The sequence below is a fragment of the Acomys minous genome (genome assembly GCF_964271855.1).
Source record: "Acomys minous genome assembly, chromosome: 5".
Lineage (NCBI taxonomy): Eukaryota > Metazoa > Chordata > Mammalia > Rodentia > Muridae > Acomys > Acomys minous.
The window spans coordinates 109,316,196-109,328,454 of NC_140494.1; the positions used below are offsets into that span (position 1 = coordinate 109,316,196).

A 12,259-nucleotide genomic window follows, 5' to 3' on the forward strand; every position below is an offset into this window, starting at 1 on the left:
CTCATCATGAAGACCAGCCTGGACGCTTTCGGCACGTACTCTGCCAGGTTTTCAGGCTGGTAAAGGGGATGCAGCTGTGCCCTGGATTCTACTGGCAGGAATGGAAGTCTAACACTTCCAACCCAGCAGCCTCGGGAGGTGGCTCTGTAGTTTTTAGGACTAAGGAAGGACTGTGGCTCCTTCTGGTATGTGTTCTGCCTTGAGACTAGGGCAGCCATGTTGTCAGGGGGCATGGCTCCTTCCACCTTTCTCTGAAGAATCCTTTCCATTTCCTTTGGTTTCTTCTTGCTCTCAGCCTTTCCTCACTTTATTGCTGTGTGTGTGTGTGTGTGTGTGTGTGTATGTGTGTGTGTGTGTGTGTGTTCACATTTGTATGAATTTCAGTGCTCTGCCTGCACATATGCCTGCATGCCAGAAGAGGGCCTTAGATCACATTGTAGATAGTTGTGAGCCACCATGTGTGGTTGCTGGGAATTGAACTCAGAACCTCTGGAAGAGTAGACAGTGTTCTTAACCTCTGAGCCATCTCTCCAGCCCATTGCATGTGTTTCAGAGGCAGGGACAGTAAAACCTTGGGAAGGAACTGCCATTCTTTGCCCCGCCCCTATGTTTTCCTAATTCCTTTCTGTTTTTAACGCAAATGTCAATCTGGAAAGCTCTCCTCAACCACAGATTCCTCTTCGAATAACCACCCTTATTCTTTTGGAGAAGGCTTCATTTGCTTTCTTGGCCAAACAGGCAGCATGCTTAGGAAACCACTCAAGGCTGGGAGCCTGCATGCAGTCACCACTGTACTCTGTGCTACTACAAGCATCCAATCAGAGGTGCTGCCTAGGGCAGTCTGGCTCTGTACTCACTAGACAGGTCTGTGGTTGGATGGACAGGAAGAGGCCAGGTTGCTATGGAAACATGAAGCACAAAAAGGTGAAGGCCAGAAGAGAGATACAATTCAACATACCCAGGAGTACAAATTGTGCACATAGGTGTGTAAATGTGTGCACGTATATCACATATATGTATGTATGTATACACACACATATGTGTGTGTGTCAGAGACAGTGAAACATCACTCATTTCTCTCTCCCTGATTTACCAATATTAATATAAATATTTCGGAGGGACTTAAGAAAGATTTTGCTGACAAAGGACTCATGCAGCAAGAGATAACATATCCCTTATTATTCTTTCTAATAAATCCATTTACTAAATGCTGGACCCTATATTTTGTGCATGTTTTCATTTAATCTTTTTTTTTTTTTTAGAAATATCCATAAATAAAGGGGAATCTATCTTTATTTTTAAAGGTAAGAAATAAGTGACTCGAGATTCCAAGAGACTCATGCGTGGTCCTGACGTTACAGGGAGGAGGATCAGATTGAACCAATGAACCATTGAACCAATGCCAGCCAGGTTCCAAAGCCTGGAGTCCTTTGGCCACAGAGCGTAGCTCGGAATGAGATGGTAGGAATGATTCTTACTCAAAACGAGGGAAAGAGAGCTTGAGGTTGAGTCCAAACCACAGGGGCTTCTGCAGTAATAGGGAGAATTAAGCCAGCCAGGCCCAGCATGATGCTGGTGTTACCTTGAGCTGGTGCTGGCATCACACTAGGCACTGGTCACCTAATATCTCACTTTGCCATCCTCACCCTCCCACCCCTGCTAGAGAGCCAGGTTCAAATTTCCAAGGAGTGGAAGGCCTGGAGCCTCTCCACTCTTCAGGATTCAAGGGACAAAGGTACAGAGCAGTAAAGAGAAATGAGCTGGGGGCAGGGGCGGGGAGGGGGGGCCAGGCTCACCCACAAGGGCCCGGATCATAATCCTGCTGGTCAGTGATGCGTCAGGAAGAGCTTGATAAATGCTGTAATTTTCATTATTTTCTGTAGGGGGTGGGGGTGGGGGCAGGGGGGCGGCTCATCATTTGATTTTAAAGCAGAGGTCAGCAAGCATCCCTTGGCAAGCGTCAAGGAATTTCGGCAGACGCCCATGCCAGGCACATCTGCAAGCAGGCACTGTTGATTTCCCCACGAATATTTATGAGAGGTCATCACGGCGAAAGCTACAGGCCTCACTATCTAATTTCAGATCTTAAGTCCAACTAAAATAAAGGGTAAACACACAACACCTCAAAGCATTTTACATGACCCTGCAGGCAAGGCAGATTTCAATTTTCCCCTCGGTAAATTCCTTTGGCTTTTCCAAGTATCGGCTTTGGTCTGGCCTGCTGAGGAATCACAAAGCAGCCTCAGGGTAGCTGTCTGTAGGGCCTCCTATGCAGAGCAAAGCTCTTCTCTTGTCTGCCCTGAGACACCCTGTGCCTATTTTGCTTTCCCCTTTCTTCTTTAAAAAACCAGATGGGACTTTACACAGTCAGAGCTCAGTTATCTACCGGTGACGCAGATAACCTGGGGCAGATGAGTCTTGCCTGGTGGAGAGCCACCCACAGGGATGGGGATGAGGAACGCAATACTCACTAGCTTGTGAAGACAATGGAACAAGGGTGGAAGAGTTAGCAGGAGCCACTGGAGAAAGAAAAATGAAGGTGAAAAAAGGAGAAAATAGATCATTGGAGGCATACGGATGCTGAATTGAAAAAAAAAAGGGAGTTAGTAATCCTGGGGTGCTGTTGTGAGGAACAGATGTGAAGTAGAGTTGGAAAGAGAAAAACTACATGGGACAGGTAGCTGGCACACTAGTGGACAGTAGGCAGGGATCTCTTTTAAGTAACAAATCAGGAGACCATCATGGGCCTGTTATGTCTGCCATGCAGGCGAAGAATTGGCCAGGACCAGCAGAAGGGGCCTCAAACCTTGATGGAACACAAGCAGCCACTTGGGCAGGATCACCCAGGAGGACAGGCACCTGGGCCTCAGCTTAAAGTGCACCTTAGCAAGGAAAGAGACTGGCCTTTCATGTTACACTCTAGGTATGTGTTTATATCATAGGCATGTATCTATGTATGTGGCACATCTCCTGTGTGTGTAAACGTGTCTGTGTTAATGGCTGATCATGAACACCTGTGTGTATGCGTGTCGAGGCCAGATGTATCTTCCTCAATTGCTTTCCAACCTGTTTTTGAAAATATTTTACTTTAAGTTCCATGTATATTACTATGTCTTTGTGTAGCTACATATGTGTGTGTATATGGGTGTAGGTGCCCGAGAAGACCAGAAAGGGACATTGGATGCTCTAGAGCTGATGTCATAGGTGCTGTGAGATGCCTGACTTGGATACTGATAACTGAACTCTGGTTCCCTGCAGTAAGCCATCTTTCCAGCCCTCAGCCACCTTACTTTTTAAGATGGGGCGAGGGGGGGTTTCTCGCTGCCTTTATCGCTCATTGCTTCAGGGAGGCTGGCTGGTTAAGCGGCCAGACCCCTGTTGTCTCCGTGTTCCTATCCCTGGGATCACAGGCACATGCCACACTCTTCCTGGCTTCTTTATTTAGGTGAGTGCTAGGGATTGGACTCAGACCCTCACTCTTGTACAGCAAGTAATCTGCCTACCGACTAAGCACCTTTCCCGCCCTACCGGGTACACAGAGCAAAACCTATGCATCTCCCTTTCTAACTTGAATAACTGAGCGAGATGGGATTGGTTCTCTTCGATGACTATGTACAGTCAGTTTTCATACAGAAGCCTCTGAAAATATGGCTGCTTTCAAAAATCCTGCCCCCCCCCCCGAGAATGCAATTGTTTACACTGCTAGGGAAGAGTGAGACAGATCATGTTCAGTGTCATTTCTGCTCCCCTAGGGAAAGGAAATGTAAAAGACACAGGATCCTCACAAACAAGCCCAAGTACCCTTCAGCATGGAGGGTGGTTAGCGGCTGTGCATCTGCCGCACTGGGACACCAAATGGGTCTTTGGTGTTTGGTGGAAAAGTATTCAGAAGTTCTCCTTCAGCAATTACACAATGCAGGCTCCTCCAAGAGCTCTGTGAGAAAATGGGGGAGCATTAGCGGGTTGGCAGTGCTGTCTCAATGCTCAGGGCTTGTTTTCCAGTACCTTCTAGATGACGTCATCAGAGTCAGCATCCCTGAAGGCATAGCAGTTTGGCTACTCAACTTTCATCAATAGGTAGCTCAGTTAATTAAGGCAAAAGCCTCTCTCACACACTTTCTTTGTGTGAGTGTGTGTGGCTGTGTGTCTTAAGATGTTTGTGTAAATGTTCATATTATGCCTGATATCATATGCACTTTAATCATGCCTACTGCAGTGCCTTTAAGGTGTCCTCGCCTGTATCACAGAGGGGACAACACATCAAGATAAAAACCTTTTGTTTTGTTTTGTTTTATGCAATCTCTACACCTTAAAACACTATTTTGTGCTGAGTGATGGTGGCACACGCCTTTAATCCCAGCACTTGGGAGGCAGAGGCAGGTAGATCCCTGTGAGTTCGAGGCCAGCCTGGTCTACAATGCGGGTCCAGGACAGCCAAGGCTACCCAGAGAAACCTTGTCTTGAAAAACCAAACCAAACCAAACCAAACCAAAACATCCCACTATTTTGTTTCTTGGCACAGAAGCTAAATCAAAAATACCACCGAGGCCATGAAATTCTACAAATGTATGGTTCAGTGACAGAGCAAAAAGATTCAGCAAACAGAGCATTAGGTTCCAGCGGGAAAACAGCCCATCCCACAGCAAGCAGATCATGAACTTAATAGCAGCCAGTCTTGGGTCCACACAGGCACTGAACTTGCAAACACATGCAACAGAACATTCCCCGGTTAGAGCATAGTTTGGTCCGTCTCACAGCTCTCTTTCCCCTCCATGCCCTGTGCACAGAGGACCTGCAGGCAGCTAGGCCATGCTCTGCCTGGCAACTAGCTGGGAAGCCTTAGTTCTTTACAGGCCAGTGGCTTTTGCTAGTTTTGCCTGCTCTGCTCTGGCTGTGATCAGCCTACGTCCCCAACTGTGCAGAGGTTTCTTAAGGAGCCAAGAAAGTGACTCTGTTACTGAAACATCCCAATAAACTTCAACAGTTAGTTAATGCTGAACACTGGCCTTAACTGACACCTCCCAACTCAGTAGTCCGGCAGCTACCACTTCCAGCCCTGGGTCTTCTCTCTCCTCAGGCTAGGGGTTACACTTTGCTCTCAACTCCAGAGCCACGAGTCAGTCTGTGTCTACACACCTATAGTCCTATAGGATAGGGGAGGGGTGCCAGTGGACGAGGGCAGGCTTAGCAGAAGCACACACAGATCAGTCCATAGATGATTCTCTCTCTCTCTGAGTTCAGGCGATTTTGTTGCTTCCAAGAAGTGGGAGCGAGGACCCAGGGGAGACTTGACTCTTCATGATATAACAAGTGGGCTTTGTCTCAGGACAGGCGGGACCCGCATCAGTCACCAGGGAAGCTCATGAGGGTTTAAGGAAAGACCCCACTGAGGTTTCTTAAGTGAGCTGTTCCCATGTTTACCAAACCACTGTGCTAATATTCTGCACAGGCTAAGATTATACTACGCTGCTGCTTGTCAAAAATAATCCTTCCTTCTTAACCGTTTCTTTCTTCCTTCCTTCTTTCCTTTTTCCTTCCCTCCTTCCTTTCTTCCTTCCTTCCTTCCCTTCTCCCTTCCTCCCTTCATTATTTCTTTCCTTCCTTGCCTACCAGGAGATTTGAATCTCTGGCTTTACACAGGCCAGGCAAGTATTCCACTGTTGAGATATATCACTAATCCTTTCTCGTTTCATTTTGTCTTGAGACAGGTTACCTAAAACTGAGTCTGTAGCCCAGGCAGGCCTTGAACTTCTGACCCTCCTGCCTAAGCCTCCCCCAAAGCTGGGAGTAAGCCTGTGTTTATCAAGGCCTGTGAAACCCTGGTGCTTATTAATTCTCTAAATCATATCTTTATTATATGATCGAGAAAACTGACTTTGGTGTTAACTGTTGCTGTGTCACAACCCTGTCCAGAGGTCTCTTGGAGTCTCTATTATTAATCATCCGTGTCCACACTACCACACAACAAAAGAGAAAGTCCAGGGGATTCCTTCTTTTAGACATTAACAACTAAAACTAAAAGTAAAAAAAAAATTTTAATTAAACATGTAACTTTTACCATGACTTGAAACACCCCTTCTGCTGTATTAAAACCCAAACTCAAACCCCTAACAATCCTATCTTCATAAACCAAGCTGGTAACGAATGGAAACTACTGTGACCTTGTGAGTCCAGTTCCTCCAAGTCAGCTGTTGCCACTGGGGAGAAGACAGCCTACAGAGAGTCTTTTCTGAGCCTCCCTCTATCTGACTAGCCAAGCTGGTCCTCGCTTCCTGATCACTTTCTGTAGAGAAGGTCCTAGAGGGAGCAGCTGAGGACTGATAGAAGGACCCAGAAGGAAGAGCTTTCTCTTCAGAGTTCCCCTGGGGCACAGCTGCCAGTCTAACCTGACTGCTCCCTACCTGTCACTTCCCTCCCACGGGCCCTGATTCTGACACCTTCCTAGCGGATGCATCCAGACACCAACTTGGCTGATGGCGTAACATCCCTCAGCGACTTAGCTTTTGCTGTTGCTGCAATATTTCGGAATGCTTCTGCAAATGTAAGTTTCCCTGAGTGCCATTTAGGATCTGGTGGCTTTCTACAAATGGTGTAAGGGTCCTGGATAGCTTTCCTTCCAGGTCTGCAGAATACCTTCACCCTCTGTTCTCTAGGTGCTCAGCCTAGGAAGAGAGAGCCAGACCGCGGCAAAGTGACATTGGGAGTTGGGTGTCTCTGCTGGCTGAGGTGTCAGGGCCAGCTCTATTCTCTGTAGCAGCTGCCACCTCTCTCGTTTGCCCTGCTCTCGGCACCATCTATTTCTAGTTTACATGAATAACATGGGGGAACTCTCCCTCCTGCCATCATATATTGGGTAGCTACCGAGTGAAGTGGCCAGTCTTTCCCCAATATAGGAATGTCCACTCTGAGAATTCCAGTGCAAATGAAGAGAGCCCGCAAGATCCGAGGCCTTAGTTCCCCCCTCACGCCCACTGCAGGCAGCTGCCCACAGGACACAGCGTAGCTATGCCTTTCTGTACCCCACTGCAAGGGTTTTCCACCAGTCGCCTCTGCTCCTCCTTATCTCCCTCCTAACAGATGAGCCAGGAAGCATGCGTGTTCCATTCTTTTTACTTCCTAAAAGCAAACAGGAAGATTATTTTTGGCTCCTTTTCCTCCATCAAATTTGGAACAGTGTCCTCAGGAGGCAGGTGTCACTCCTCCTCCGGCACCAGGGCTAAAAGGGAGGCTTGCTATTAGCGAGATGTTACTCGGAGACCATCTGCAGATTTCCACCATGCCGTGGTTCAGCAAACCTTATCTTTTTTTTTCCCACAAGGTAATTACTACACACAGGAATTAATAAATAAACACAATTTCAAAAGACACGGACGTTGCATGCTCTAGAACAGCAATGTTAGCCTCTCGGAGTGACCTATATACGTTAACAAAGGCACGGTAAACTAAGGTCAGTGTGGTTAGGGTTCAGACAGCGTCATCTACTTCAGCCTCTAGGGGACAAAAGAAGGGGCCAGAACTAAATTATGAACTAGAACTAGGTGTTAACACTATGGCAACAGGTAATGAGGTATGAAGAGGCACTTACGTGGAGGAGGGCTATCTGCATTTCCCATGGATGGAACACAGACGAAAAGAAAAGCCAAGAGACAGACCCAAGGGAAAAAAAATAAGATGTAAAAGAAATGAACCGAATCCACAGAGCACATGGAGCTGAAACTCAAATTATCAAATTACTTTAAAATGGAAAGAAACACTCCCTGCAGGAGGAAGGTGAGAACAACCCTATCGCTGGAAAGAGGTGAAGGGGGGTGTTTTTGTAGGCTTCTCAGACAACGAAGCAAAGGGTTCTCTTGTATGCATTGAACCAAGGTCCAGGGAGAGCTTGGAGCTCCATGGTCACCAAGGAGACCAGTTCTATAGCATCTTCTTCAGCTGGAGGGACCCAGGTGCCTTGTGGGACAGCAATGTGGATGGCAGGGGAACGTAGCTGAGGCAAGGCTTTTCCAGAGCCTGGCTGCTGGGGGAGATGAAGGCTAAGCTGGGCAAGCATGGGTTAGGGATGGGGGGAATGACAGAGAGAAGCCAGAGGTAGCTTTGAGTGGAACCTGGGAAGGTAACTTGCTGAGGCTGAGAATGGTCTAAGGAGTTATCTTAGGAAAGAAGAACCAGGTAAGTTCAGGGTCCCGTTTTAGATGGCGGGGACCCGTACCTCCTCACGAAGAAGACTCTATGACTTAATATCGTTGCTGCATCAAAAGTGCCCACACAAATGACATGAGCAGTCACTGTCTCTTTGTCTTCCTTCAAGTCACCAGGTGCTTTGGGGCCTCCATGGCCTGGCTCCAAAAGCAACTCTCCCAGACACCTTCCACACACCTGGCTTGTTTTACCCTCCCCGGCTCTGACTCTTCGCCATAGTTAACCATTGGTGGTCTCTGGCTGCTATTCTAATAAGCTGGGCCACCACTAGGACAGTATCCTCCACACATTTTGAGAAACAAAGGCATGTAGACTAGAGGGTTAAGTGGGCCGCTGTGAGCACGGGGACCCAAAAGACAGAAGCTATCCTCTGAGCTATGACAGGGCCAACTCAGGGTCCCTGTCTATCCCTGAGGAAAAGAGGAAAGAGTGTGAGTGTGCAGAGGGACAGAACAGCCGGCTGTACTTACGGACTGGCTGTGTCTTGAACTCCGTGGCTGCACTGATCTCGCCCAGCCCTTTGCCGTTGAGTGCTGCCAGTCGAACTGTGTACCTTGTCTCAGGCTTCAAGCCCATGATGGTAACAATGCCTTCCATGTTGGCTGTGGTGAGAAAACAGGGCAGATTAAAAGAGAGTGTACAGGGGAAACAGGGCTGTGGAAGATAGCCTTTTGTGGCAGGTCTTCACAAAGTTAAACACAGCCGTTGTTCGGTGACCGTGTAGAAGAATTGAAAGCAGGAGATGAACAGATCCCTGGCCACTCCATGGTCACACCTGCAGTATTCCCACCAGTCCAAAGTCACAAGCAACCTTGATGACATATCATATAACAGATGAGTGGATCAAGGAAAAGCAGGGAGAATCAACAATGGGGTATTTCATCTTACACCTGGGATGCTGACACGTGCTAAAATATGGTAAGCCTTAAGAACATTCTGTTAAATAAGCTGACACAAGAGGACCCATAGCATATGACTCCACTCCCGTGACATACCTAGGGTAGTCAGCTAGGGAGGAACAGTGGAATGGTGGTTGCCAGGGACCAGAAGGAGGTGGAGAAAGGAGGAATTAGGGTTTCTGTCTGAGGTGATGCTCGGAAGGTGGTCAGAGGTCATGGCCGTGACTCAGTGCTACTGACTTGTATACGTAAACATGATCAAATGCAAAATTCATGTGAATTTTTGCCATAATTAAAATATAAGTAGAAGTGGTATATATATATATATATATATATATATATATATATATATATATATATATATATATATATTTTTTTTTTTTAAGAAGAGAGCAGGGAGGTGTCTCAGTGGGTAAAGGTCTCCTGCACAAGGACAAAGGTCTGAGTTCAAATCCTCAGAGGCCTGCGTAAGCTGAGGGTGGAGGCACACACCTGTAACTCCAGCATGGGGGCTAGAGACAGATGGAGCATGGACCACTGAAGCTCACTGCTCAGCCAGCCAGCCTAGATGAATTCATGGTTAGAAAATAAAGGTGGAGAATGGTCTAGGAAAGATGCTTGATTCTGAGACAGGGCGTGGGCAGGAGGGAGACAGAGAAGGAGAGAAAAGAGGAGAGGAGGGAGGGATGGAGCAAGAGGGGGAGCGAGGGGGGAGGAAGGGAAGGAGAGAGGAAAGGAGGGAAGCATTTAATCCTAAAAGATATCGCTGGCTTGAATTGGAAGATAGAATAGGATCGATTCAGCATAGACCTGTCATCTTGCTGGCCTGGGTTACTGTCATCAGTAACCTGCATACAGACCAAGCAGGGATGCCCAGTTGTTGTCATAGAGGAGGCAGAGAGTACAGGGGGATACCCTGCACTGTTTTTCCTCACCTAAACCAGGTCTTCTGTGTAAGAATCATCTGAGAGAGCTAAGTTCCGAAGCAGCAACAGACAGAAGGTCAACAACTTTACGGAAGCACGGCCGTGACCTAACACCAGCCAAAGAGCTCTCAACCCTGGAGGAAGCTGGATGGGATGGCAGATGGTAACATCCTGCACGCTCCCTACCTACACAAGTCAGCAAGGGTCTGATGGATTCCAGGGTGCGTGCCAGACTCACCTTCTTTGGCATCATACCACTTGAAATGCCATGCTTCTTCACCCAGCGACTTCCACTCCGCCTTGTACTTGAGGATGGGCACTCCACCTGTGGCCTCTGGCTCATCAAACTGCACCTGTGCTGTGCTGGAGTATGGTTCCACCCGGTCAATGGACGGAGAAGATGGTGTGTCTGTGAGAATACATATAGACACCCGGGTCACATATGTGGCCCAAGACCACAACTCCCAGTGTGAAGTATGCCTCCTATGTTTCAGCTCACTCTTAGGAATCCTACCTAAGAGTAACAATCTCTGATACTGGGGACTTCACTTTCCTAGCTTACTTCAAATGCTCCTCTCGACCTATCCCATAGTTGGAGTCTCACACTTTAGGTGGCTTCCAGCATCTGGGGTTTCAGAGCCTGGCTCCATCTTCTTCTCCTTTACTGGTATCCTTGAAGTGTATAAGATGGCCAACAAGGTCAAGGATGCTGTGGAAGTTACCATGAAGGGCACTTACCTGCTTGGACAAGGATGAATTCCAAGGATTCCTGCCCAATGCGGTTCACTGCCGTACAGTTGTAGTTTCCAAAGTCATTTTCTGAGTCAGGGGTTACCTACAGAAGGAAGGACCCCATAGGTTACAAATGTCCCATGGATGGTAGATCCGATGATGTACACATTATCAGTCCCAGTGCAAAGAACCCGGTGGCTCATGAAAGAGGCACACTCCGCTTCCCAGTCCCAGCCTAGCCGCATGGTCAGGACCAGTGAAGTTGAGGATGAGGACCTAGAAGAAAGGCTCAGTTTCTTCTCCATCCAATACTCCCTGGTTCTGGAGGTGCCAGGGACGCAGGAGAAATAATGGAGCTCTTCCCATGATCACACAGCCTGATCCACCCTGCCCTTGCCCACATCCTAACTCACCTCCAGATAGCTAGCAGATGGGGTGCTGTAGATCTTGATATTGCTGTAGTTGGAGCTTGGCAGCAACTGACCATCTCGGAACCAGGAGATCGTGGCACTCGGGTAGGCAAAGACCTCACAGGTGATGTTTACCTGGTTTCCCTCCCAAGTGTACACAGCCACAGGGCCCTGGAGCTTGGGAGCATCTGCAATGGATGACAAAAGCCATCAGAAGAGCTACCACTTCCTTGGAACACCCAAGCTTATTTCTCCTGCATCCCTACCCTCCAGGGCTCCTCCCTCTACCGGCCCCTTCTCTGGTTACTCCTTACATTGAACTTCCAGGTACATGGACTGGGAGTCCTGGCCGATGGTGTTGCTGGCCGTGCAGATATATTCTCCAGCATCTGTGTACTGGATGCTCTTCAGCGTCAGGGAGGACACACGGGCATGGCTGCGTACCACCATGTGCCCATCCAGAGTCTGCCAGGAGGGAAGGGACAGCATCAGAGACTGAGGTGGGGCAGAGGGCTGTGGAAACTAGAGCAGAGTGGGTCTAGGAGACAAAGCCATTGCTTGTCGTCTGTGATCGGGCTCTAGTTCTCTCTGTGTGTGTGCCAACCTCTAGATTTGCTTCACCTACCTCATAGTGGGGGAGAATGTGCGAGCAGAGCGGGGACTTTAATGCAGTTCAAACAGAAGATTGGACTCGGTTGGTTGGGGCCATAGTAAGGTCCCCCAAGGCCAGCTTGGGATGTGTTAAAATGAAAGCAAAAGCCCTGGCTGGCACAGGTTCCAGCAAGACCTTGCCTTTCACCCACCCCTCACAGTGCCATGGAGTGTGAATGTGTACTAGGAAATGCCAGTGATGGCTTTCCCCATTGGTGCCTCTCTTTCCTGAGTGCTTGATAGCAAGACAATTTGCACTTTTAACGGGGAAACAAACCGAAGCTCAGGCCCTGTTGACCTGAAAGGACCTCTTGAAGGACGATGCAAAAAGAAAAGAGTCTCAGGCTCACCCAGGATCCTTTGTACCAAAGTCTGCACCCACCCCTAGTCTTTGACACTGCTATTACTTTACCGGGTCTCTAGGATTACAAGGATATTTAAG

General features: G+C 48.1%; 1 protein-coding gene across 18 annotated transcripts in view; it reads right to left on the bottom strand.

Moving 5' to 3' along the window:
• NCAM1 (neural cell adhesion molecule 1) overlaps window positions 1–12,259 on the bottom strand; it is a 294,929-nt gene that overhangs the window by 30,068 nt on the left and 252,602 nt on the right. For 9 of the 18 annotated variants that reach the window (XM_084781343.1, XM_084781333.1, XM_084781347.1 and 6 more), the window contains 6 exons: window positions 11,481–11,631; window positions 11,170–11,354; window positions 10,763–10,859; window positions 10,263–10,433; window positions 8,670–8,801; window positions 7,586–7,600 (listed from right to left, as the gene is read on the bottom strand). In XM_084781343.1, coding sequence (XP_084637469.1) covers window positions 7,586–7,600; window positions 8,670–8,801; window positions 10,263–10,433; window positions 10,763–10,859; window positions 11,170–11,354; window positions 11,481–11,631 — 751 coding nt within the window. The remainder of the gene's footprint in view (window positions 1–7,585; window positions 7,601–8,669; window positions 8,802–10,262; window positions 10,434–10,762; window positions 10,860–11,169; window positions 11,355–11,480; window positions 11,632–12,259) is intronic. The other 9 variants (XM_084781345.1, XM_084781344.1, XM_084781349.1 and 6 more) reach the window with 1 other exon arrangement.